Source organism: Muntiacus reevesi, chromosome 3 (genome assembly GCF_963930625.1).
Source record: "Muntiacus reevesi chromosome 3, mMunRee1.1, whole genome shotgun sequence".
Taxonomy (NCBI): domain Eukaryota; kingdom Metazoa; phylum Chordata; class Mammalia; order Artiodactyla; family Cervidae; genus Muntiacus; species Muntiacus reevesi.
The window spans coordinates 117,149,789-117,175,740 of record NC_089251.1 but is presented as its reverse complement, the minus strand read 5'-3'; the positions used below and the strand labels follow the sequence as shown (position 1 = coordinate 117,175,740).

The window sequence follows — 25,952 nt, the reverse complement described above, 5'->3', positions numbered from 1 at the left end:
ATCAGTCTGCCTCCCAAGAAACGGCAGCAACCGACCTGCCTGTCGCTGCTGCCCTGTCTGTGGCTGCCCAGCGCTGCCCCCAGCCTTCAGCCTCTCCGCCCAGCTCCGACCCTCACCGGTAGCTGTGGGGAGTCCCTCTGCCTTAGGTCCCCCAGCTCCTGCCCCGGCCGGCCAGTCCCTGTCCCCACCCCCTCATCACCTGCCCCAGTTTCTCTGCCCTGCCCAAGAGCCTAGAGGTGTCAGATTGCATTTCCGGCTGCCTCTTTCCTTTGCTCTCCCCTCCACACCCCCCACCCTGCACCTGTCCCCTTGGAACCCACCCACACTCCCCAGCCCTGCTGACCGGAGGGACAGACCCAAGACCCAGTCAGAGGAACAGGATGGAAGGGTCTGTGTTAACGCTGGGGCTGCTGGCTGCCCTGGTCGTGTGCGGTAAGAATGGCCATCACCCTCTCCAAAGGGTCCCCAGTGCATGGTCCCCTCCCTCCTCCTCTGGCCCGGGACACCCTCTCCCAGCATCAGGCCCACCTCCCCACTCCCACGGCCATTTTTTCCCTGGAGGGGCCGGCCCCTGGGATCCCACTGCATGCCCAGCAGGACCTCAGGGCAGCATCCTCCCTGGGCCCCTGTCCTCCACCCTCCCCAGGCAGCTGGGGCTTGAACGAGGAGGAGCGGCTGATCCGGCACCTGTTTGAGGAGAAGGCCTACAACAAGGAACTGCGGCCCGCAGCGCACAAAGAGGAGAGCGTGGAGATCTCCCTGGCTCTCACCCTCTCCAACCTCATCTCCCTGGTGAGGGGCCCCTCCTGACTGGTGGGGGAAGGGCGGCAGCCACCACTTCCTGGAGGTCAGGCTGGGATGGCCCTGAGGAGGAAGGTCAAGGCCCCAGCCCCAGCTCCTGTAGGGCCTCTCCCAAGGAAGTGCACTCAGGCCCTCTCCACACCCCGTGCTGCCTGCAGACCTCAGGTGTTGCCCCTTCCACTCCAGCTTCAGTTCTGGGTTCTCCCCCCTACCCCATTTTGCACCCATGACACATTCAAGAGGCCGTGTGCCCTCCCTGCTTCTTGATCTGTCCATCCACTCCTGACTGCTGGGGACAGGTCATCATCGTGGTCTCCCCCCGGGTGGGAGCTGGGAGAAGGCACCTGGGGAATGTGTACCGGCCTCTGGGGCACCGGCTTCCTGTTTGATTACAGAAAGAAGTTGAAGAGACCCTCACCACGAATGTGTGGATCGAGCAGGTAAGGAGACCCCACGCAGAGCCAGGGGGTCAGAGAGAGGATGCAGCATCCAAATTCCCCTATGCTCGCTTCTGCTGGGGAATCCCCAGCTTGCTTCAGACACTGTCCTCCAGGACAGACTGGCCCCTGCCTCCTGAGAAACCCCAGACCCAACTGCTCTTCTCACCAGCTAGTGCCACCACAGTGCAGATAGAGCCTTCGGTGAATTAGGATCTTCATCTCAGGGAACACTCTCACAGCGGCTTGATTTTATTAGAAGATGCTGTCTGCCACCTGTCAGTCAGTCTTCTATGTCCACTATGGAAATAGCCCTCCCTTAGTTGTGCAGTGCACATCCTACACAGCTGTACAGGACAGACCTGAGTCCCACTCTGTACCCACCTCCCCCAACCTCTTTTGTCCCAGTTCCAGATCCTATCGAGTCTTCCCCCCCTAGGGAAGTGGTTGGCACAGAGTGTAGGGGGGAAGTGGGGGACCCCAGACAACAGCAGAGCCCACTGCTGACATTACTTTCGGGCTTCCAGGGCTGGACAGACAGCCGGCTGCAGTGGGACGCTGAAGACTTTGGGAACATCAGCGTCCTGCGCCTGCCTGCTGACATGGTGTGGCTCCCAGAGATTGTGCTGGAGAACAAGTTGAGCCGCAACCCCCCCTGCCTCCCCCCGCCCCCCCCCCCCACCCTCCCACCTCTGCCTCCCCCAACCCCGGCCAGCACTCACTATGGCCCTTGTCCGTGTCTCCCAGCAATGACGGCTCCTTCCAGATCTCCTACTCCTGCAACGTGCTCATCTATCCCTCGGGCTTTGTCTACTGGCTGCCGCCTGCCATCTTCCGCTCCTCCTGCCCCATCTCGGTCACCTACTTCCCCTTCGACTGGCAGAACTGCTCCCTGAAGTTCAGGTGCCCCCACTTCTCTGACCGCCCCTCCCCACCAGGGCACCCTGCCAGGGGCCAAGGGAGGCAAACACCGCCCCCAGCCAGGCAGAGGCCCCATCCCCACCGTGTCCCCAGCCAGCGGCTGAGACCCACTCTCTGCCCTCTGCCCTCTCCAGTTCGCTCAAGTACACGACCAAGGAGATCACCCTGAGCCTGAGGCAGGATGAAGAAGACGGCCGCTCCTATCCCGTGGAGTGGATCATCATCGATCCCGAGGGCTTCACAGGTGCCGGGAGCGGCAGCTCCTGGGTGGCCAGGCTCCCCCAGACACCCACCCACAGATACAGCCACAGAGCTGCACGTGTGTGTACATACACAGGGACATGGTCACACCGGTACACAGACGTGCAGGTGGACACAGACCCTTCCCGGTCTGGACAGGGTCCCTGGGGTTGATCTGGCTGACGGATGAAGGGGGTGGTCTAGTTTTCCCATCCCCAGAGGGCCCAGGGGGTGGTTGGGGCTTTGGCTGTCGTCTGATGTGTGCGCCGTGTGTCTTCCACACAGTATTAATGCTGCCCCTCCCAACGGCCCCCTCCCCCGTCTGTGACCAGGTTCAGACCTTTTATGGGGCCCAACCACTTGCCCCTGTCTGTCAGAGGAGACCCACATCCCGCTCGTCCCAAGGCTGGTACATCATGGGGGGGTTAGTGATTCCTCTGACTGCTTTGTTATTCCCCAAGGCTCTTATTTGAACCACATATGGCCTCAGCTTTTATTTCTCCCAAGGAGAAAAAAAAATCCATCCCAGAGGAAAACTTTGCCCTTGTAGAGTGAAACATTCATCCCAAGCCCCAGGGAAAGACATCCACAAACAGAATGTGAACCCGCCTCTGTGTCCCCACCCCCCAGCCCCCTTAGGACCCTGCAGACAGAACTGGCTGAGCCCCTTGGCCAGCTCACTCACCATTTAGCCCCCCATCCTGCACCAAGCCTCTCCTTGGCCACCTTGCCTAGCCTGACCCCAAGGCGTCCACGTGTCTCCCTCAGAGAATGGGGAATGGGAGATAGTACACCGGCCAGCCAGGGTCAACGTGGACCCCAGTGCGCCGCTGGACAGTCCCAACCGCCAGGACGTCACCTTCTACCTCATTATCCGCCGCAAGCCGCTCTTCTACGTCATCAACATCCTGGTGCCCTGCGTGCTCATCTCTTTCATGATCAACCTGGTCTTCTACCTGCCGGCCGACTGTGAGCCCAGCGCCTGGCACCCCCTCCCGAGGACCCCTGAGCTCGGTCGCCCCAGCCCTGCCCCTCACTTTCCCCGGGAGCCACTTGGCGGGGGAGCCACCACTCCTGGGGTTCCCTGCCCAGGGTCCATGCGTGCGGAGCACATGGCCTGTCAGCGGAAGGGCTCTGTGACCCTGTGGGACATCCCTTAAGTGGACAGGGCCCCAGGGAGTCCCATCCCTCTTGGACCTCACTTCTGCCTCTCATGCTGGACCCTAGGGAGAACACTAGAGTCTCCCTCCGCTGGGGAGAGATTGGCTGCGGAGCCAATGGGTGGATCACAGGGTCTCTAGGAAGCCAGGGCAGGGGGCATGCGATCTATACTCACCTGGTTCTAGAAGGTGTCATGTCACATGTCATCTGTGGTCACTTGGCTCCAGAACATTTACTATGAGCAGGGCACAGTGAGTCCCAGAGACAAATGTGATCCAGCCCTGACCCTGGCAGACAGGGTGGAGAATACAGGATTGGGAGTGCAGTCTCAGGGTGGTGGGGTGGGAACCAGAGCCAGGCTGTGAGGCGAGCTGCAGACCGAGAAGCGGCACTGGGGTGGGGGGCCAGGGGTCTGTGACCACGGGGCCCACCCCACAGCACTTCTCAGGGGCTCAGGTGGGCAGGGCAGGGCAGTGCTGGGCTGGGGTCTCTGAGCACAGGGGTGACAGGAGGAGTGTTAGTCTGGTGTGAGGACACCCTGAGGCTTCTACACCGGGCGGGACACAGCAGATCTGTGGTCTAGGAGGGCTGAGTGGCAGGGGTTGGCTGACAAGGATGGCAAGTGTTCCTTGAGCCCTTACCCAGTGCCAGGCAGAGCCCGGAGCATTTAAGACACACTGTCTCACTCTGTCCTCCCAACGTTTAGCAGTTGAGGACTCTGAGGCAGAGAGGTTAGGCCGCTTGTCCAAGGTCACCCAGCAATAAGGGGTAAGATGGATGGGAACCTAAACGCTCTAGCTCCTGAGCCCTGGGCACCATGGCATTGTGGACAGTAGTGCAGAGGGCCACCGTGAGACCCTCCAGGCCCCGGGCCAGAGGTCATAGCTAAGGACAGGCTCCTCCAGGTGGCGAGAAGACATCCATGGCCATCTCGGTGCTCCTGGCCCAGTCTGTCTTCCTGCTGCTCATTTCCAAGCGGCTGCCAGCCACGTCCATGGCCATCCCCCTCATCGGCAAGTGAGCGGCCGTCCCCGACCGCCCCACCCCACCCCACCCCACCCTACCAGTCCCCACCCTGGGCAGGGGCTCCAGACTGCACTTGCGCCCACAGGTTCCTGCTCTTTGGCATGGTGCTGGTGACCATGGTCGTGGTGATCTGTGTCATCGTGCTCAACATTCACTTCCGCACACCCAGCACCCACGTGCTGTCTGAGCGGGTGAAGAAGGTGAGGGCTCAGTAGCCAAGAGTTGGAGATTGTCCAGTGCCTCTCTGCAGCGGAATGGGCGAGGCGCATGCGTACCCAAGCACGGGCTCGCGGCGTGGTACCCGGCGGTGGTGGAGCGCATGCGCACGTGCATATGGTGGGGGGGTGTTGCTACGCCGGCTTCTCGAATTGCCCCAGGCTGAATGTTACCCAAAAGTCAGACTTTAAAGAGACTGCAAGATTTCCTTTCTGTGAAGTTCAAGGACAGGCAAAACCAGTCTTTACTGCTAGAAGTCTGGGTGTGGTGATTCCCTCTGGGGCTGCGTAGGAATTGATGGGGCCAGGCAGGAAAGAGGGGAGCTTCCCTGGTGGCTCAGCTAAATAATCTGTGCCTGCAGTGCAGGAGATCTAGGTTCAGTCCCTGGGTTGGGAAGATCCCCTGGAGGAGGGCATGGCAACCCACTCCAGTATTCTTGCCTGCAGAATGCCATGGACTGAGGAGCCTGGTGGGTTACAGCCCATAGGGTCTCAAAGAGTCCGACAGGACTGAGCAACTCACACACACACAGGCAGGAGGGAACATCTTAGATAAAGTTCTTATTTGAGAGGTGTTTACACAGTGAAATGCTTCTGCAGAATTTCACCTGGTTACAGGATGGTGGTTTGTTGATTCTATTGTGTATTGGTTATACCTGGATTCAAAACAAAGTGAGAATTGTGGGGGCAAGGTCCCCCGGAGGGGTGCTGTCCTTGCCTCTTGGCCTCTGCAGGGCCACCTGATTGTTTGGGGACAGCTGACGGGGGTCGTTTAGCAACTTTTCTGGTCTTAGCTCAGCATTTGGGTCATTTTTCTGACCTTTTGTTTTTCACCTGGAATTCATTTTCAACCAATGAGTTCTTCTCTATGCTGAGTAATGAGGGAGAACTGGAAGCAACCTAAGTGTCCATCAGTGGGGGTCAGGGGGATAAATGATGGATTGGGGAACACCTTGTGGCAGCCAGGGGTGGAGCCCCAATATTTGGATGAGTGAAGTTGACCCACTTTGTATGATGGCCCCTCTGACCTGCCCAGCTCTTCCTGGAGACCCTTCCTGAGATCCTGCACATGTCCCGCCCGGCGGAGGATGGGCCCAGCCCCGGGACCCTGATCCGGAGAAGCAGCTCCCTGGGCTACATCTCCAAGGCAGAGGAGTACTTTTCACTCAAGTCCCGAAGTGACCTCATGTTTGAGAAGCAGTCAGAGCGGCATGGGCTGGCTCGGCGCCTCACCACGGCACGTGAGTCTCCAGTGGCTTGGAGTTTGGCCCATCCGTGGGAAGTGGGGTAAGCGCAGGCCTCATGCACACCCCTGGCCTGGTGTCCACAGGCCGGCCTCCAGCAGGCTCTGAGCAGGCCCAGCAGGAACTCTTCAGTGAGCTGAAGCCAGCTGTAGATGGGGCCAACTTCATCGTCAACCACATGAAGGACCAGAACAATTACAATGAGGTGAGTAGCCACGGTGTTGCCATGTACAGGTGTTCAAGTAGTGCACTAATCAAGCATATCCTGTCTTAAGGGGGCACAGCTCCCCTCTGAGATACCTGCCAACTTAGATGAAGGAGTGAACAGTGAGTGCAGATTCCAGGCCTGTAAGGGAGGGGGAGCCCCTGCTTAAAACCTCATAGCAGTGTGTGTGGCCAGGCACACACTCAGGTATACATGCAAGCACACAGCTCTGCCCTATTGGGGCCACACTCTGGACCTCCCTTAGGGTCCCTTCTTTCTCCCGGCTGCCAATCATTTTCTGTCCCTGCTTAACTCCAAGCCTGAAACTCCAGACAAAGCCAGACACTTAAAAGGCTGCCTTATATGATTGTTCAATATTGTACGTGTGTATATGTGCTAAGTCGCTTCAGTCATGTCCGACTGTGTGATCCTATGGGTTGTAGCCTGCCAGACTCCTCTGTCCATAGGATTCTCCAGGCAAGAATACTGGAGTGGGCTGCCATGCCCTCCTCCAGGGGATCTTCCTGGCCCAAGGATCGAACCTGGGTCTCTTAGGTCTCCTGCACTGGCAGGCAGGTTCTTTACCCCTAGTGTATACAACTTGTAAAAATTTTCTCTTGAGATAGGGGTACTTTTTTCAGTTCACGTACAGGCATGTGGCAGCACCACGTGGTTGAGGGGAGGCCATGGCCCTGCTCTCTGTCTCCTGGACATTCCCGGATAACCAGCCCTGCCAGTCACTGGGGAGCAGGGGGGCCTGGGTATTTGCTGGGGACACGCCAGCACCTCCCGTCTGCTGCAAGCCCGAGGTAGCCCCCACAGCTATGCTGAGGCCGTGCATCTGTCACGGGGCCCCAGCTTGGGGTGGGAGTCTGTGGTCTGGGGGCCCTTCTCACCCCACTGTCTCTGTCACCCTTGGCCCCAGGAGAAGGACTGCTGGAACCGGGTCGCTCGCACCGTGGACCGACTCTGCCTATTCGTGGTGACACCCATCATGGTGGTGGGCACAGCCTGGATCTTCCTGCAGGGCGCCTACAACCAGCCTCCACCCCAGCCTTTCCCTGGGGACCCCTTCTCTTACCGTGAGAAGGACAAGCGCTTCATCTAGAGCCCTTGGCCCAGCCCAGCAACCAAGGCCATTTCAGGGTGTGGGGGGAGGGGGTTTGCCTTGAAAGGGATGGGCCTGCAGGGACTGGGGGTGGAGCAGGTAGCTGTGTGAACAGGGGTGTCTGAGAGACCACCAACTCTTCCTGGGGAGGCCAAATCTCGGCCCTGAGACCTGAGCCCTGTTAGTCCTTGCAAAGCTGGGGCAGAGACAGCTGAGGTCCAGGAATGGAGGGGGGAGCCCCGCCTCTCAACGGTGGTTCTTCTGCAAATAAAACCTGGAGCCCCTGGAGAAGGTCTGATCGTGGACATCGGCTGGGGGTAGGGCAAGGTGATTTGTGGGGAGGCAGGGGGCTGGCTTGGGCTTCCCAGATGGCGCTAGTGATTAAGAACCTGCCTGCCAGTGCAGGAGATGCAAGAGAGTGAGTTAATCCCTGGGCTGGGAAGATCCCCTGGAAAAGGGCATGACAGTCCACTCCAGGATTCTTGCCTAGAAAATCCCCATGGACAGGGGAGCCTGGCAGGCTACAGTCCATTGGATTGCAAATAGACAGGACTGAGCGACTTAGCACACACGCCTGCAGGGGGCTGGCTTAGGGACCAGGGAGTTTGCACTGGAGCCGGCCTATTGGACCGCTCTGTGAGGGGTCAGAGAGACCAAGGCATCTTCTAGCTTCCCTCTCCCCCAAGTGGGGGTGGAGCAGGTGGGATCCTGGATCTTTCTTCCTCTGCTCCAACAGCACCCCTTCTTGCCAACCCCTAAGCCTTGGGCGTCTGAGGCCCCACCTGGAGCCGAGTTTGGGGCTGCCTCTCTCTCCAGATCTACTAGGGAAGGAGTTTCTTGGCAGACATGGGAGCCTTAGGACTGCAGAATGGCCTTCCCCAGGTTTTTAAGCCTCGGCCACTCTCTCTGGGTCCCTCTGGGAAGCCGAGGACAGGTGTGGAAAGGTCAGGTTCACCATCCACAGAAGCCACAGATCAGCCTGCCCAGCTCAGGTCAGAGGCACCATCTGAAAGCCTCGGGACTTGGCCATCCCCCCAGGGACGGGTACTTATTCCTTCTCCCAAAGTAGGGTTGCCAAGGCAAGACTTGGGACGTACATATACTTAAAAAAAAAAAAGATGATTCATTGTCTATCTGAAATTAAAATTTAACTAGGAATGCTCTATTTTATTTTGCTACATCTGACTAAATCTGACAACTCTACCCCAAAGGGAGCCCCCACCAATCCTATCCCAAGGGCCAAATTCTTTGAGGATGTGGTTCTGTGTGGTTGCCTACCTCCAGGGTGGCCCAGGGACCCCCACCTCCTGGTACTCACACCCTGGGCAGCGCCTCCCACCCAGTACCAAGATTGGTACTGTGAACAAAAGACCAGTAGTCTGTGACCCATAGACTGAGACAGAGTGATGGTGTGTCACTTCTGAGGGTAGATAGTGAAAGACGTCACAGCACATTCTCGCTCGCTTGCTCTTATGCCCTCACTCATGGTCAGCTGGCTCTCTGACTTTGGGGAAGCCGGCTGGCATGATGAGCAGCCCCGTGGAGAGGTCCACGCAGCCAGGAACTGAGGCCTCCAGCCAACAGCCTTGTGAGTGACCTCAGAAGTGGATCCTCCAGCCGAGGGGGCCCCTTCGGTCACAGTGGAGCCTTCAGATGAACCCAAAAGTCTCTGAGCCAGAAGTACCCACTCAAGTGCTCCTGGGTTCCTGACCCTCAGAAACTGTGTGAGACAGTAAACGTCTGTTGTATCGATAGACAACATTTTGGGGTTACACTAGCAGTGTGACCACCTTGGGCCAATCACCCCTCACCTCTCAGCTGCAGTTTTCTCATCTGCAAAGTGTGTCTTAAGTCCGGCTCATGAGGTGTTCTGAAGATCAAATTTGCCAGGAGGAGTCACAGTAGTTACATGTGTCCTGCAAATTTAAGGGGTGGCTTTTTATCTCATTCTTCATTCGTGGGCCTCAGTCATCGAGAACAGGCCCCTGGGCGCTCGCAGGGGCCTTCTACATCCAGGCCTGGCATGGTAACTGAGAGGGGACTGAGGCAGGTTGGAAAACCTCATTCTTCACCTCCTTGATGTGCAGGCTTGAGACTCACAGCTGAGCCCACATCCCTCAGAGGGAATCAGTGACCTCGTGAGCTCAGGTATATAGAAGGAAAGATGTTTAATCTTTCCATGGAACTGAAGAGAAGAGAAATTATTTAAAATCAAAATTGACCCTATTTACTTCTGCTGTCCAATATGAACCTTCCAAAAATTCAAGGTACAAATCTTTAGTTTTTACCCCCTCTCAATAGGAAAACTAGCTTAGACTTACACCTTTCAGATGAGCAGGGAGTCTGGGTCTTCCCTAGAATTGGCCACCAACTCGGGAAGGGTCTCTGTCTCATGCACAGAGATGTCTAAATAGTGTGTGTGTAGGCTCAGTCATGTCTGACTCTTTGCAACCCTATGGAATGCAGCCCTCCAGGCTCCTCTGTCCACGGTAATTCTCCAGGCAAGAATACTAGAGTGAGTTGCCACTCCAGGGGATCTTCCCAACCTAGGGACCAAACCCGTGTCTCTGGCGTCTCCTGCATTGCAGGCAGTGCTTTACCACTGGGAAGCCCACTCAGAGATGTGTCAGGGCAGCAAGGCTGAAATCAGATCCCTCGGCCACTGTTGTTGCTTCTGTTTGCCACACGGTGGCTCTGTTTGCAGCAAGTCTTACACAATTCAATGGCAAGGCCTCAGTGTCAAGCCTGCTCAGGTGGCTGGCTATAAACCTTCTAGAGGAGAAGTGAAGTGAAAGTCGCTCAATCATGTCCGACTCTTTGCGACCCCATGGACTATATAGTCACGGAATCCTCCAGGCCAGAGTACTGGAGTAGGTTGTCTTTCCCTTCTCCAGGGGATCTTCCCAACCCAGGGATCAAACCCAGGTCTCCCACATGGCAGGCAGATTCTTTACCAGCTGAGCCACAGCCCCCAAATGCCCCACCCGACTAAGGATGCCTCTTGAGCAGGTTCCCAGGGTCACAGTGGGTCCCCCAACAGCACCCACTTGCCCAGCACTCCAACCCCAGGGTGCTGTCAGGACTGGTCCACCCTCCAGGTGACATGGAACCCCATCTTCTTCCCTCCCCAGGAAGTCACACCCACAGGGGGCCAGCTTCCCATGAAACCAGACAGAGTCCCTACACACTTTCCCCAGGCCAGCACAGCCACCCACCCTCTCTCAAAGGGCGATAAATCCATCAGGAAAATGTGCTGGGCTATAAGGAACAGAAAATCCCCAAGACTCATGGTTTAAACATCAAGGTTTCCTCTTTCTCATATGGGAAGAATCTCGAGACGGCAGCTGCTTCCCTGGCTCAGCCGCCCCCACAAAGCTGTGAGGGACCCGGCTCTGTGCTCTCTGCCCAGCCCTCCCTCCTTCACGTTGCTGACTTTGTCCTCCAGCCTGAAGCCTTGGGTAGCACTTTGATTGCCACAGCTCCGTACTTCACATCATCTTCAAGGCAGGAAAGGGGTCAGGCTTTTCTGACCCTTTTAGCAGGAAGAAAAAGCTGAAACCGCTCAGCTGACTTCAGCAGACACCCCATCGATCAAGAGGTCATCACAAGGCCGCCTCGCCTGCAAGGGAGACTGGGAAATGAGCATTTTGCTTTTCTGGCCTCTGGAGGAGAAGGTGGCAGAGTTGTTAGACAGTGAGTGAGGACTACAGGAGGCTTTCTCTTACTGGGTTCCAAGCTGTTGTTCCTTGATCCTGGGAAAGATTGAAGGCAGGTGGAGAAGGGGACGACAGAGGATGAGATGGCTAGATGGCATCACCGACTCAATGGACATGAGTTTGAGTAAACTTCGGGAGTTGATGATGGACAGGAATACCTGGCATGCTGCAGTTCATGGAGTCACAAAGAGTCGGGCAAGACTGAGTGACTGAACTAAACTGAACTGAAGCTGTTGTTGTTTAATCTCTAAGTCACGTCTGCCTCTTTGCAACCCCGTGGACTGTGGCCTGCCAAGTTCCTCTGTCCATGAGATTTCCAAGGCAAGAATACTGGAGTGGGTTGCCATTTCCTTCTCCAAGGGATCTTCCCGACTCAGGGATTGAACCCAAGTCTCCTGCATTGGCAGGTAGATTCTTTACCACTGAGTCACCAGGGAAGTCCGATGGTTCCCATACCACCACCTTAACACCTCCAGGGCAGAAACTGCCAGTCCTCAGAGATGCCCCTAGATCACCAAGGAGACCTCCCTCCCAGAGCAGAGAGAAGGGGAGAAACCGGGAGTTAAAATCTGCGTCCAGAAGAAGGAGGTACAGTTCCTACCAGAGGGAAGTCACTCTCCAGACTGTTCCTTTTTCTTCCCAGACACTTGTAGGGAAGAAAGTCAGAAATGTCGGGAATCAGCTGACCATCTATGCCTGGGGGTGGTGGAGGAGGGCGGGCAGTAGGTGGTCCATGATTATGGGGAAGAAGCCATTAATGATATTTGGCAAAGCATCGTCTTGGAGGTGAGCAGAGAGGAGGAGGTGGGCTTCCCAGGTGGCGCTAGTGGTAAAGAACCCACCTGCCAATGCAGGAGACCTAAGAGACATGGGCTGGATCCCTGGGTCGGGAAGATCCTCTGGAGAAAAGGCACGACAACCCACTCCAGTATTCTTGCCTGGAGAATCCCATGAACAGAGGCGCTTGAGGGGGGGCTACAGTCCATAGGATCACAGAGTCAGACACGACTGTAGCAACTTAGCACAGAGAAGAGGAGAGGTACTGCTTTGCAAAGCAGGTGACAGAATTAAGTCTGGGGGGAACCGGGGGTGAAGTGGGAAAATGGCTTTGTAAACGCCAGGGAAAGTGGGCTACACACCTAGATGCGTGGTGAGAGCGAAGCTTTTCAGGTTGGGGACGGGGTCGTCCAGGAAAGCCGAGCGCAGGGTCCGGAGCAGGACCAAACACGAGATCGAGGGAGTTCAGGGGAGGCAGGGGCACTACTGTTACCCGCTGACCCCGAAGTCCTGACAAGGACAGGAGGGCCTTGTGGCCCGATGCAGGGGGCTGGGGTCTGAGCCAACCTCACCTGGATCTCCAAGGACGGGGCAGGTGGGCTGACTTCTGCTTCACTGTCACACATTGAAATAACCAAAGACGCCATTCACTTGGGGGGAGGAGGACACATCCTCTGATGGTGCCTTCCCTCCAGCCCTCAGAGACCTCGCCCAGCCTTCCCCCAGCGTGCCAAAGGGTGGGCGGCACGTGTGGGAACCTGCCCACCTACTGGGTCCTGCTGAGCTGTCTGCTGGGAATAGCTGGTCAGAAGACAGGTGGCTTACTGGCAGCAGGGCCCTCGGTGCCTAGATCAGCCTCGGCCCGCCCTCCCGTTGACCACAATCCACAGCATAGATGGGACTGGTTTTCTGGCTCCTCTTGGTTGGTTGGTTTAGTCGCTAAGTCGTGTGTGACTCTTGTGGACCCCATGGATTGTAGCCCACCAGACTCCTCTGTCCATGGGGATTCTCCAGGCAAGAATACTGGCGTGGGTTGCCATTTCCTCCTCCAGTGGATCTTCCCAATCCAGGAATCGAACCTGGGTCTCCTGCATTGCCGGCAGATTCTTTACCGACTGAGCTATGAGGGAAGCCCTTCTGGGCCCTCTGGGTCCCCTCATCAGACACTTCATCTTGCCTGCCGTCCCCCTCCTCCTTGGACCGTGAGTTCTCATGAGCTGTTCAGGCTTATCCCTGGGTCCCCCTGACCTCGCTATGTCCCCCCACAAGCTGGGGACTCCATGAGTGGATGATTTCACAGATGCTGAGGCCCCACTGAGGAGCCCCTACTCAGGGGCTGTCCTATTCCCTAGGGCCTGTGTCCCAAATCTTCCTTGGTCCCCCTTCCTTTAAAGCTCACCAGACTTGAGTTCCCTGCCTCAGAGACCGGGGGACCCCAACACCTGGTGCTCTCATTTGCATTCAGGTTTGGGGGCCTCAACCACGTGACACAGAAACTCAAGCACCAAACGTGTTTACCCATCAGCGTTCCCACCTCCCCAAATCCTGACCAGGCCGGAGGAAGCCCCAATTGGGATCTTTCCTCAGTGCTCCGCCTTTATATCCCATGCTCATCTATCCCCAGCTGTGTTCTCAGCCCCCGGCCGGAACGCGGACAGAAGACTGGGTCAACTAAGCCTGAGAGTGGGGACAGAGGCCGGACGGTCTGGGCAGATGGAGCCCCTCCGTCCTCCTCAGCCTGGGTAATCTGAGCCCAGCATTGTGTCCGTGCGGGGACAGCTGGCAACGCTGTGGTCAGACAGCTGGCGGGGTTGGGCTGGCCTGGCCGGAGTGGCTTGGGGTGGGAGAATGTGGGCTGTTACATGAGCCCTGGAGGCTGCACCCCCAGCCCCGGGGGGGAACTGCAGTCCCACCCCATCCCTGCAGAGAACCAGAGAACCGTGGCACCATGAGCGGGGGCCAGAGGCCGCTGTTCCTTCTGCCGCTGCTGGCTATCTGCCTGGGTGTGGACACAGGGGGTCTGGGGCCTGGGGAGGCCGGGAGCAGGAGCCCAAGGCCTCAGGGGACGGAGGGCCTGGGGGGGGGGGCGCTACTGAGGCCTGTCCCTCACTCCCCAGCTCCCCACTTCTCCATGTCACCCCCTCCCGATCTGCCCCAGAGGCTGTGTCCCAGGCTCACCGCTGTCTGCTCCAGGGGCTGAGACCCGGAACCAGGAGGAGCGTCTGCTCGGGGACCTGATGCAAGGCTACAACCCCGACCTGAGGCCCGCCGAACACGATTTGGACGTGGTCAATGTCAGCCTGAAGCTCACCCTCACCAACCTCATCTCCCTGGTGAGCACAGGCCTGTGTGTGTGTGTGTGTTGAGGGGTGGGGGCAGGGATGACAGCCCACTGCTCCCCTGGGACCCCACTGGGGAGTGAAGGGGTGGCTCCAGCAGGCAGGAGCAGGCAGGGCCCACAGTGGAGAGAGACAGGGCTTGGGCAACCCACCAGGGAGCTGGCCAACTCCCGTGGGGGCTGCCCAAGAGGCTGGGGTCTTGTAGGGACATCTGGGGAGTCAGTCCATGATGGGGGCTTTGCCCTCTGTCCTGCACCCCCAGAATGAGCGAGAGGAGGCCCTCACCACCAACGTCTGGATAGAAATGGTAAGAAGCCACTAGATTGCCCTCCTCCTTCCATCAGCCCCACTCTGGGCCCCCGAGGCCCCTCAGAGCTGCCTGTTCCCCTCCCACCCCATCTTGCCTCTTCTGCGCGCCCCACCCCTGCCCCTGGCAGGGGCCTGGTTCCTGGGGGTGGGATGGGGTCTGGCAGCCCCTCCCCCTGCAGCAGTGGTGTGACTACCGGCTTCGCTGGGACCCTCAAGACTACGGCGGCCTATGGGTGTTGCGGGTGCCGTCCACCATGGTGTGGCGGCCAGACATCGTGCTGGAGAACAAGTGAGGAGGGGGGCCCGGGCAGGGCAGGGCCTGCAGGACAAGGGGGCCTCCGGGAAAGAGACGGGTGAACAACGGGTGCGGCTGGGGCCCCTGAGGGCGCCAGGGTGTGGGGACTAAGGGTGGGGCCCAGGAACCAGCAGCACTGATCCAGCCCCAGCTCCACAGCCTCAGGGCTGGGCCGCCTGGGTGGCTGCTCTCCCCGCTACCCTGGGGACAAGGACAGCTCCCTCGGGAGGCACAGGACAAGCGGGGAGCTTAACCACCATCGGTCGTGGTCATGACCCGTATGGAGGAGAGCTGGGGCTAGGGAGCCTTGCAGGGAGGTTGTTGGGGGAGGCAGTGGTCCCCAAGCCCGGGTGGAGGGGGGCCAGGCAGGGGTATGGTTGGTGGCTGGGAAGGGTTGGTGTCCCCGGGCCCCATCTACTCAGGGCAGAGGACTGGTCAGGATTGGTGGGGGGTGTCTCAGTCTAGCAGGGGCTGTCGGGGCGCGGGCCCCCAGCCCCACAACCTGGCCTGTGCGCAGCGTAGACGGCGTGTTCGAGGTGGCCCTCTACTGCAACGTGCTCGTGTCTCCCGACGGCTGTGTGTACTGGCTGCCGCCGGCCATCTTCCGCTCCTCCTGCCCCGTCTCTGTCACCTACTTCCCCTTCGACTGGCAGAACTGCTCCCTCATCTTCCAGTGAGGAGGCCCGCGCACGGGGGTGGGGGGTTCTCCGAGCCGATCAAAGAGGGGTCCTGGCCAGGTGGGGACCCAAGGCTTCCGGCCAGGGGTGGGGAGCCGGGCTCCACCTCCCTGGGACCCAGACATCTGGAGATGCCCACGACCCTCCCTGCTAAGCCCCAGACCCCTCACTCATCCTCCTTCACTGCCTCAGTTTCCCTGCCTGTGCGCCAAAGACAACCATCAGGGACTGTGGTGGGTGGGTGAGAAGGCACACACACGCCCACGACACACGTGCACGCACACATGCACACATGCATTAGACCATTGCACCCTCAGACCCACAGAGAGACCGGGGCTATCTCAGTGTCCTCTTCCATCAATGGGGGGACAGTGGTCTGTGGGATAGGTTCCCTGTATTTTAGAGAAGCAGTCTTTTTGTGTGTGTGTGTGTAATAAGGGAAACTGTCAGGAGACCCTCTTCAGTAAAAACACATCAGAGAGGTACAGGCTGTATTTCCTGTTCTCACCATTGGCCCCTTCTGCCCTGGAGGCAATGGAAGGAAGGGACCCTGGGTGGCCCAGAGCTCTGGCTACTAGGAGGCACACCCTGGAGCTTCAGCCTCCTGGTCCTTAAACTCTATAATTTCCCCAAACCTCAAGAGCCAGACTCCCTGCCCTGCTCCGCCCCGCCCCATCTCCTGCCAAGGTTTTGTGGAGAACTCAGAAATTCTTGACTGAGCTTTTTGAGGCAAAACTGCTCTCAGTTGCCCTCAGGTGATGGTCTGTGTGACCTCCTGGGTGAGTCTACACACACTCCGATTTATCCTCTTTACCACCCCCATCTCCCAGGTCCCAGACCTACAGCACCAATGAGATCAATTTGCAGCTGAGCCAGGAAGACGGTCAGACCATCGAATGGATTTTCATCGACCCGGAGGCCTTCACAGGTAATCTCCATCCAAGGTCTGTGCAGGACCTGGCTGTGGGGGCGGGGCCAGGCCGAGACCACGCCCCCTCCCGTGTCACTCAAGGTGAAAGCTCCTGTGAACCATAAAAGCCTGTTGTTTAAAGGCCCGGCAAAGCTGATCTTCCGCATTGATAGTGACTCCGGTTTTGGAGGGAGGGGCGTCAAGCATCCATCCCCGCACAGTGGTGCTTCCTGTGGGCACTGGGCTCCGTGGGCTGCCGGGATCGGCCCGCCCCCAGCCCCTGTGCCCACCCCCGCCTGCTGCCCGCAGAAAACGGGGAGTGGGCCATCCGGCACCGGCCAGCCAAGATGCTGCTGGACGAGGCAGCCCCAGCCGAGGAGGCAGGCCACCAGAAGGTCGTCTTCTACCTGCTCATCCAGCGCAAGCCCCTCTTCTACGTCATCAACATCATCGCGCCCTGTGTCCTCATCTCCTCCGTGGCCATCCTCATCTACTTCCTTCCTGCCAAGGGTACCGAGTGCTGGTGGGAGGGGGCCTGCGGCACCAGGAGCAGGGAGGGCAGAATGGCACCCGAACCTGCCACCAGGGGCACGGACTCCTTGTGGGGAGGGTACTGTCCCACGGTGGGGAGGTTGAGATCCGCTCTGAGGGCCTCTTGGTCATGGGCAGCGGGGGGCCAGAAGTGTACCGTCGCCATCAACGTGCTCCTGGCCCAGACCGTCTTCCTCTTCCTCGTGGCCAAGAAGGTGCCCGAGACCTCCCAGGCAGTGCCGCTCATCAGCAAGTAAGGCTGGCTCTCGTGCTTGAGCCCACCTCCTTTCCTGCCTTCTCAGGGGTGCAGGGTACTTGCCCTCTGGCCACTCCCCACCCTCCTCAATCCCAGGGATTTGGGGGAATCAGCCACTAGGGGTGGGACTGGTATCTGGGGATGAAGCAGCCAGCCCCACCACCTGCCTATCCTGCCCTGCAGGTACCTGACCTTCCTCCTGGTGGTGACCATCCTCATTGTCGTGAACGCTGTGGTCGTGCTCAACGTGTCTTTGAGGTCCCCACACACACACTCCATGGCCCGAGGGGTCCGCAAGGCAAGCTCCCTACCCTTGCCTACTTCAGCCTCTTCCTGCCCTGTCTGTTCACACACCCTCCTGGCCCTGGGCACATTCCTCACCCACCACGTTCAGCAGCAAACCGGCCCCATGTGTATCTTGAAGCACATGCCCAGATGGATCAAGAGTAATATACAGTGCTTACTCTGCAGTAGGCATATTACATATACTAACTTATTTAACCTTCATAAGACTTCTGTGAAATGGATATTGGTCTCATCTCCAGTTTATAATGAGGAAACTGAGGCACACAGAGGTTAAGTAGCCCTGCCGAGGTCACACAGCAAGAAAGTGGAGGCAGGATTCTGCCTGGGTCAAGTGGCTCCAGGGCCTGTGTGAGCTGCAGCCCACCTGAAGCAGTCAGCTGGGACCCTTGTTACAAAGGCAGATTCCCAAGCCTGCCCCAGACATGCTGGGTCAGAGGTGGAACCCAGGAACCTATGTTTATGACAAGTGTCCTGGTGATTCTGACATGCACAAAAGTTTGGGGGCCCTGGTCAGTGTCTGGCACAGAACAGGTAAGCCATAGCAGGGCCAAGCCACTGCCCCTGCCGGGCTGCCTCAGGGCCCCCATCATGTGAACTCTTTGTGCCAATCGTCACCTTCTGCTCCCAATCCCGGTCACCCAGGAAGGTCTGCTGGCCACTAGGCTAAGCCACACACAACATCTCTCCAGGTGTTCCTGCAGCTCTTGCCCCAGTTGTTGCGGATGCACGTTCGCCCACTGGCCCCAGTGGCCGTGCAGGATGCCCGGCCCCGGCTACAGAATGGATCCTCCTCGGGGTGGCCAATCACAGCTGGGGAGGAGGTAGCCCTCTGCTTGCCCCGCAGTGAACTTCTCTTCCGGCAGCGCCAGCGCAATGGGCTGGTGAGGGCAGCGCTGGAGAAGCTTGGTAAGGCAGGAGATGTGATGGACAGGAAGGGTCGTCTGTTGACCAATGTGCCAGGCACTGCAGATGAGGGGTGGGCAAACGTCCAGTTTGGAGAGAGAGGGGCTGGGGTCCCTAAGAAAGCGGGGGCCACTTTTTCGACTGTTCCTCCCCAGTTCTACTCCCAGACCTTACCCTTTATCATCAACAGAGAAAGGTCCAGAGTCAGGGCAGAGCCCTGAGTGGTGTGGCAGCCTGAAGCAGGCTGCCCCGGCCATCCAGGCCTGCGTGGAGGCCTGCAACGTCATTGCCCGTGCCCGGCACCAGCAGACACACTTTGACAGTGTAAGTCAGCAGGGAGTGGGGTGTGGTTTGCACACCTAGTGTGCAAACTTGGACCTGAGATGGGGGCAGGATGAGTGGGGTGGCCATGGTATGGCAATGGCATGGAAAAAGTGGAATTGGGAGTGGCACCATGGGACCATGGAAAAGGCCAGAGTCCGACCTGAAGTAGGTGAGCAGGGCTCATGGAAATGAAGAGCAGAAGCCTGCTGGATGGCTAAGGATGCTCCAGAGATCCAGCCTTGGTGTCACCTCTGGTCATCTCTTACCTTGCCTTCCACCCTCAGGGGAACGAGGAGTGGTTCCTGGTGGGCCGAGTGCTGGATCGAGTCTGCTTCCTGGCCATGCTCTCGCTCTTTGTCTGTGGCACTGCTGGCATCTTCCTCATGGCCCACTACAACCGAGTGCCTGCCCTACCTTTTCCTGGGGACCCCCGCTCCTATCTGCCCTCCTCTGACTGAGCTGACCGATCACTGCTAGCCACGTGGAGTCTTATCAGCTGTGTTCTGCTCCTGAGGTCATGAGTATACTCTTTGGGAAACACTCTTGGGGGATATGTGAGAAAAGCTGGGGAAATAAAGAGACAGAGCTGGAACCCCGGAGTGGTTGGGGCTGGGATGTGGGCAGAGTGTGCTAGTGGAATCAGCATGCACGTGGCATTGGCTTGCTTGTCCTGGCACTCTCCTCACTTCAGCAAAGTGTTGTCAACTCCCATCGCTTCTGAAACCCTAAGGACTCTGTTTATCCTATCCCCAGCTAGACAAGGTCCTAGCCCTCCAGGCCTGGGCCTCTCTTTCCTTTTGCAAGTTCCCTGCAGCCTCTTGAAGGAGAGGAGTCAAGAGAGAAATGAAGAGTGGCGGCCAATGCTCTCTTGAAGGGAGGCAGCCCACTCCAGGTGGCATCTGCCTGCTTTATGGGGGCTGTAGGCACCAAACATTTTATGAGTTTTATTCCCTTTTTTCATTCTCAAAAGCTCCTCATAGCATTACAGATAAGCAAGAATCACTACTCCCCTCTGTTTAGGTTGGGCAAATTGGGGCCTAGAGTAAGAGGGGCTTGCCAGAACAATGGTGGATAAATAAGGTTTGGAGTTCAGAATTCCCAACTCTGACCCAATCTTAGACATTCTAAGAAAGTACTATGGTTTGGAAAATGGACCCCTCTCCCTTCTCTTCTCAAAGGCCAGGGAATTTGCACTGGTCCGAAGGGATGGTTAAGACAAGAAAGAGCCAGGGAGGGAAGTAAGGATCCTGAGAGGAGACCCTGACCAGCCTCCCTTGGCCCTAGTTAGGAAACAAGGAGGCTAGCTGTTCTTTGGGGCAGGTGGGGTGGGGGAGGTGTCGGTAAGGGCATGCTTTTAGAGTATGGCTGGAGCCTGATCCCTGAGTTCTGCTGGTAACAAGACACATTTGTGCTTGCTGAACCTGTGTCTTCATCTGTAAATATGGGCACAGATATCAGTTCCTATCTACCTTCATCACAGGATCAAAGGTGCTGGTGAAGATTTAAAAAATGTTACAGTGTCCTGACAATGGGATATTGTTGGGGCGAGGGAGCAAGACCCTGGAAATAGCCAGGGTTGCTGGCTTTCGGAATCACTCATCAGCAGGTTCATTGCATTTACTCCGGAGCGTGTGTGTGTGTGTGTGTGTGTGTGTGTGTGTGCACTGCACACACTGCTGTGTATTTGGAGCAGCGGGTAATTCGAAGATGGAGGGACCACTGCTGGTTCCTGTAAGCCTCTTAGAAGCTCAGCCACCTGGGGTGAATCTCTCACCCTCTCTGACTGCCTCCGAAGGTGGAGAGGAGCTCTGTAGTTCCTGGCACAAGTAAGCAAAGATGAACAATAGCTACCGTTTATTGAGGGCTACTTTGTGTAGAGCTGGACACTGATTATCTCGATCAATCCACAAGGCAACGTGAAGATACGGGTAGTATATCAAAGGATGGTTAGTACCAAAGAAACAGCGTCAGGGAGGTTAGGAGACAGTTCAGGATCGCGCAGCCCAACTGCAGGTAGAATCGGGATTTGTAGCAAGAGCCGGCTCCCTCAGCGACTCGGAGCTGCCCGTCTCGGAAGGCGTTCAGGACGCCCTCGGCTAAGCAGGGCGGGCGAGCGGGCAGCAGGCAGGAACAAGGACCGGGACAGGAACCGACACCCGACTTCACGCCGCCAAACCTGAGCGCCTCTGCGCAGGAGCAAGGCGTCCCGGGATATCCGCCCCCTACCCGGCCAACGTGCCAACGTTCCGCTGTGCCCTGAGCAACCGGAAGTGGCCGGACCCTAGGCGGAGGGACCTGGGGGAGCGGAAGTCACTTCGTGAGGCAGTGGCGACGGTGGCGGCGAGAGGATGAACAACAAGTTCGACGCGTGAGTGGCGCGTGGCCGCCCCCCAGGGCCCCTTCCCCCCAACTGTTCTCTGCGCCCACCCCCGCCCGGACTGCAGGCGGCGCAAACTGCGGCACAGGCCACAATCTCTGACTCGGGCTGCGGTCTGGCCGGCCCAGCGGGAATGAGGGGGTTAGGGACGAGGGATGCAGGGGTCTCGGGGACCCCAGGGTCGTATGGACCCAGGGCGAAGTGCGGTGTCCGGTGGGCAGGAGGTGGCCGTGCGGCCCGGAAGGAGATTTTGGGACGCCCCGCCCGAGTGCGGGTTACCCGCGGCGTGGAGGGGCGGAGACCTCGGCGGTTTAGGTGTTTCCGCAGCCTGGCCGCCCTGCCACTGAATTCAGCTTTTCTCACACACCTCTCTGGCCTAGGCAGGTCACCTCTCCTCTGAGTCTCAGTTTTCTCATTTGCAAAGTAGGGACCATAACAGCCCATGTCATAGAGTTGCGAGGATGCAGTGAGGTAATGTGGCTGTCGCGTTTAGCGCAGCGGCTGCTGTTTAGGGAATTTTCATCGTCTTCCTGAGATCCTTCCTACTTCCTTTCTTCTTCCTCCTCTTTTACCCCCCTTCCAAACACTCTCCCAGAACTCAGTTTCTCGCCCAACGGGTGAACCTTATCTATTGTTTGAGTGCTAGTTTCAGCATCAAACAGTTTGGAGGTGCAGAAAGGAAATGCATAATATTTTTGCACATTTCCCTCCAGCGATTGTATCTGGAGGTAGATTTTTGTTCTTGGCTTTCTTCTAATAGTCTAGCAGTCAATCTTTCTTCTTTTCCGAAGACCTAGATTTCCAGCCTCAGACTCACCAGTTACCAACTATTTGACAGCAGGAAAGTTACCCAGTCTCTGAGTCTCTGTTAATCCAAACCGCATTAGTGATTAGTGTCTTGCTGCTGCACTGGGTGTGATAAGGATAAAATCACATTCAGCAACGCTTAAAGGTACTCTGTAAAGTGTTAAATAGAGATACATGTGAAGTGGAATTACCATTAATTTAGTTTGTGACCCACTGTTGCTGAGGGGAAATAGGAGTTTTTCCAGGACAGTGAGTGCTGGTGTGCAAATTCATAAGTTCTGGATTCCAGCACTCTTGGCAGCTCCTCAGGAATGTTTCCTGGTTGCTGAAAGGGCTCTACTACTTGAAAAAAGTCTTGGGAGTTTGCTTCTGTAGCCCACTGTGTAGCTGAGCTCATCTCTATACTGATTACCACTACCCCACCCCCCATCTTCAGGGACTTCCCTGGTAGCTCACTGGTAAAGAATCTACCTGCCAATGCAGGAGAAGCAGGTTTGATCCCTGGGTCAGGAAGATCCGCTGGAGAAGGAAATTGCAACCCACTCCAGTATTCTTGCCTGGTAAATCCCATGGACAGAGGAGCCTGGCAGGCTATAGCCCATGGGGTTGCAAAAGAGTCCGACCCAACTTAGTGATTGAACAACAAAAACCCCATCCTAAGCCCTGCAAGTCTTAGCTCTAGATTGAAGTCCTGCCTCAGTGGATCTTTCTGCCAACCTTATACTCCTTTCTCCACCAAACTGAAGAAATCAAAATTTCACCTTAAGACACTTTATGGGTCATCTGGCCCATTCCTACCCAAATCATTTCTTGGGCTGTTGCTGCTTAGTCGCTTCTGCCATATCCGACTCTGTGCGATCCCATAGACGGCAGCCCACCCGGCTCCTCTGTCCTCGGATTCTCCAGGCAAGAACACTGGAGTGGGTTGCCATTGCCTTCTCCAACGCATGCATGCATGCTAAGGCACTTCAGTCGTGTCCGACTCTGCGACCCCATGGCCAGCAACCCACCAGGCTCCTCTGTCCCTGGGATTTTCCAGGCAAGAACAGTGGAGTGGGTTGCCATTTCCTTCTCCATTTCTTGGTCTGCATTAAGCTAATTTGAGAATGGCAATAATGGCTTCCATAGGCACTTTGCTGCTTTTCACATATTCACTGATTCAAACAACCCTGTAAGGGGGATCTTGTTACTTTGTTTTACAAATAGGGAAAATGAGACTCTCTGAGATGAAATAAGTTGCCCACAGCAGGAAGGGCCACATATGGTGAGATTCATACCCAGGTTGTTTAACGTTGGTTCAAGCACATCTTGACAAAAATTAACCTGGATTATTTTCTTCTGGCTGTGCCCTGTGGCTCGTGGGAACTTAAGTTCCCTGATCAGAGTTTGAACTTGAGCCCCCCCCCCTACATTGAAAGTGTGAGATCTCAACCACTGAACCATCTGGGAAGTCCCTAACCTGGGATTTTTAATTTGTTCCAGTTATTAACTATTCATTATACTGAGCCAGATTTTTTTAAACATCTGTCTTCTAGCTATTCATGAGAAAAAAAGTAAACTGTCTTTCATTTGAAATTAACAATTGAAGAAAACACTCCAACTCTTAGGTGTTTTTTGTTTTTTTTTTTAATGCAAAAAAGTGCAGTTTGTAGGCCACTGGTTGCCTGTTTGGCCTCTATACTCTTCACCACGTGGCTCCTAAGGACATGTGGACATGTTTCAGTTTGCCAGAGTCCTACAAATCCAGTGCTTGGATTTGAGTATTCTAGTCTAATCTGATGGGCTCAGATTGCAGAGGAGTTCTAGTATCCTTTTCGGTGTGGCCTACACGCACAACCTAATCCGCCCCCTAACCCCACCCCTGCCATCAAGTCAGTAGGTGCCATTGCTCTCGATCCTATTCAAATGTAAAACCATTAAGAGGCTTTCTAAGTACTGCAGTCCCTACAGGGTTGAGCTTGGTTTTCAAATCCAGGTGCCAGATTTTATTTTGTCCCTGTTCTCTCTGTTAGCTTTGGCCCATTCTTACCTACTATCTGAACCACTTATTTGGCACTTACTATTCTGCCTTGTATTGCCTTGATTTTAGAAATCCATGTGTTAAATGTGTTTGTTTTCTGCCCGCATTTCCTGATACTGGACATGTGAAGGTGGATTAGCCCAATTTTCTACCTGCTGTGAATTGTCTAGTCAGAGTATGAGGACATACTTGGGCAGAAGCTTGGTGAACTGATTAGGCGCCACAGCATGGATAGCTTCAGATGCTAATTGCCTGCCTGTGTCTAAGGAGCACTGATATTTCTGCCTGGATAGTATTTTTGCTCAAATCCAGCATCCAGCTGGGAAGAAAGAGTAGCCTCTGAAGATAGGGTGCGAATGACTTGCCTTAAGTGTTGTCCCAGAGAGCAGAGCTCCACCCTCAAGAAATAACAGCATTAGGTGAAGGTCTATTAGGGTTTCCAGTTAAAGTTTTAGAAGGGAGTCAGGAGCTGGGGACCAGGGTCTCAGTAGCATTGTTTCTTCTCTGACATAATTATTCTTGATATTATTTTTCTGTTTCCCAGTAGTGGTTAGCAGCAAAAGCACTAAAAAGAAAGAAACTTACATGCTTTGCTTGGAGCTGGCAAAATGTGAGGTGCTAGAGCAACTGTTCCCTTTTTCAACCAAGATTGAAGGGAAAGGACCCCAGAAGGTATAGTGGGAAGTTGGGGGCTGAGAAGAGAGAAATGGTTTGAGTCCCTGGGATATTCCCTAAAGAAGAGAATTAGAAGCTATGTTGGACCTAAGCAATTAAAAAAAAAAAAAGAAAGACTCATGAAATATTTGTAATCGGGAGACAAAAAAACTGACAGTATAGCTAGGACAAGTAAAACATTTATAAATATATGGGGATGTTTAGAAGAAGGGGTCCCAACTCAGCCTAGAGAGAGATCAGGGAATATTTTCAAGAGAAAGTGACCCTTAGTCTGGGTCCTAAAGGACAAGTTAAGTAGGGGAAGAGGAGCTCTTTGAAAGACCGGCTGATGAGCACAACAGAGGGGTGAGGCTGGGAACTGCAGGCGGGTTGGTACCACTGGATGGAAAGGAGGGAAAAGACTGTGTGTCAGGTATTCATAATATCTGATACACACAGTGTGCTGGTAAATGTTGTGGGACTTGGATGCTAGGACAGGCCCCGCTTCAAAAGGAAACCCTGCGGACCCAAATTTCGTAACGGGGAAGGAGTTATTGTAAACACCATTAGGTCTTCTAGGTGTCCAGGGAAGCCAAAGAGATAACAGCATCACAAAAAACCCTGTTCTCCTCTCCACTCTTTGCTCATCTGCTCCATCCCCTTGGCCCCTCCTGGCCTTCTCTGCTTTTGCTTATTGTCTTTATTCCCTCATGGGTTTTCTTACATGCAACTCATATGACTAACTGCCCCAACTCCTGAATCTGTAAGATCTTTCACCTTCTGGATGAAGACCTGAGGGAGGAATCTGAGGAAGGCACTGAGGCATAGGTTATTGGCCAGGCTGGGCTACCAGTGCCTTTCATTGTCCTGCCTTGGCCAGGGAGGCGCTGGGGCTGGGTGTGGCACAGTGCACAATCTCTGGAGTGTATCCTACAGCCAGGGCTGTGAAGTGGGCAGAGCGGGCACCCCAGCACATATGTAGTTTGTCCACTCTAAGGTTTGAATTAAGATACGTACTTTTTTTAGACGTATTGCTAATGCCCTCTTAATAGACTACAGTGTAGTGTCAACATAACTTTTAAGTGCATTGAGAAACCAAACAATCTGTGTGACTCCATTTCTTGTGATACTTGCTTTATTGCTGTGATGTGGACTCAAACCCACAATGGCTCCAAGGTATTCCTGTGTCTGAGTTACAGTTTGACCACTTCTAGTGCCTGTCCTGAGAATTGCCAAATTTTGTGTGACTGGGTAGGGCCAGAAAAGTGATTTCACAAAAGATCCCTAAGTTGATGGTCCAGCTCTAGACTAAACAGCATTCTTGCTATCTTTGTGAATTCACCTTCCATTTATCTTTTTGTCTAGATCCAGTGAATTTTAGGTTCACTGAGAG

General features: G+C 55.8%; 3 protein-coding genes across 6 annotated transcripts in view; all 3 read left to right on the top strand.

The window, feature by feature from the left end:
- The first annotated feature begins 380 nt into the window (after positions 1 to 380).
- CHRND (cholinergic receptor nicotinic delta subunit) lies at positions 381 to 7,379 on the top strand. Of its 2 annotated transcripts, XM_065927595.1 has the most exons (12): positions 381 to 432; positions 647 to 792; positions 1,197 to 1,241; positions 1,766 to 1,875; positions 1,986 to 2,141; positions 2,294 to 2,403; positions 3,168 to 3,368; positions 4,466 to 4,577; positions 4,672 to 4,786; positions 5,838 to 6,042; positions 6,132 to 6,250; positions 7,176 to 7,379. In XM_065927595.1, exons 1-12 carry the CDS (start codon positions 381 to 383, stop codon positions 7,356 to 7,358), a joined length of 1,554 nt encoding a protein of 517 aa, XP_065783667.1. In that variant the 3' UTR covers positions 7,359 to 7,379. The 2 variants fall into 2 exon arrangements, with proteins under 2 accessions (XP_065783667.1, XP_065783668.1); XM_065927596.1 differs by lacking the exon at positions 1,197 to 1,241.
- Positions 7,380 to 13,799: 6,420 nt separating this feature from the next.
- LOC136163157 (acetylcholine receptor subunit gamma) lies at positions 13,800 to 19,159 on the top strand. Its single transcript, XM_065927594.1, has 12 exons — positions 13,800 to 13,854; positions 14,045 to 14,184; positions 14,453 to 14,497; positions 14,679 to 14,788; positions 15,312 to 15,467; positions 16,302 to 16,399; positions 16,691 to 16,891; positions 17,051 to 17,165; positions 17,352 to 17,466; positions 18,164 to 18,380; positions 18,568 to 18,701; positions 18,986 to 19,159. Exons 1-12 carry the CDS (start codon positions 13,800 to 13,802, stop codon positions 19,157 to 19,159), a joined length of 1,560 nt encoding a protein of 519 aa, XP_065783666.1.
- A 1,773-nt stretch (positions 19,160 to 20,932) lies between these two features.
- EIF4E2 (eukaryotic translation initiation factor 4E family member 2) overlaps positions 20,933 to 25,952 on the top strand; it is a 29,728-nt gene continuing 24,708 nt past the window's right edge. For all 3 annotated transcript variants that reach the window (XM_065930348.1, XM_065930347.1, XM_065930346.1), the window contains exon 1: positions 20,933 to 21,069. In XM_065930348.1, the coding sequence (XP_065786420.1) occupies positions 21,050 to 21,069 (20 nt within the window). In that variant the 5' untranslated portion in view covers positions 20,933 to 21,049. The remainder of the gene's footprint in view (positions 21,070 to 25,952) is intronic.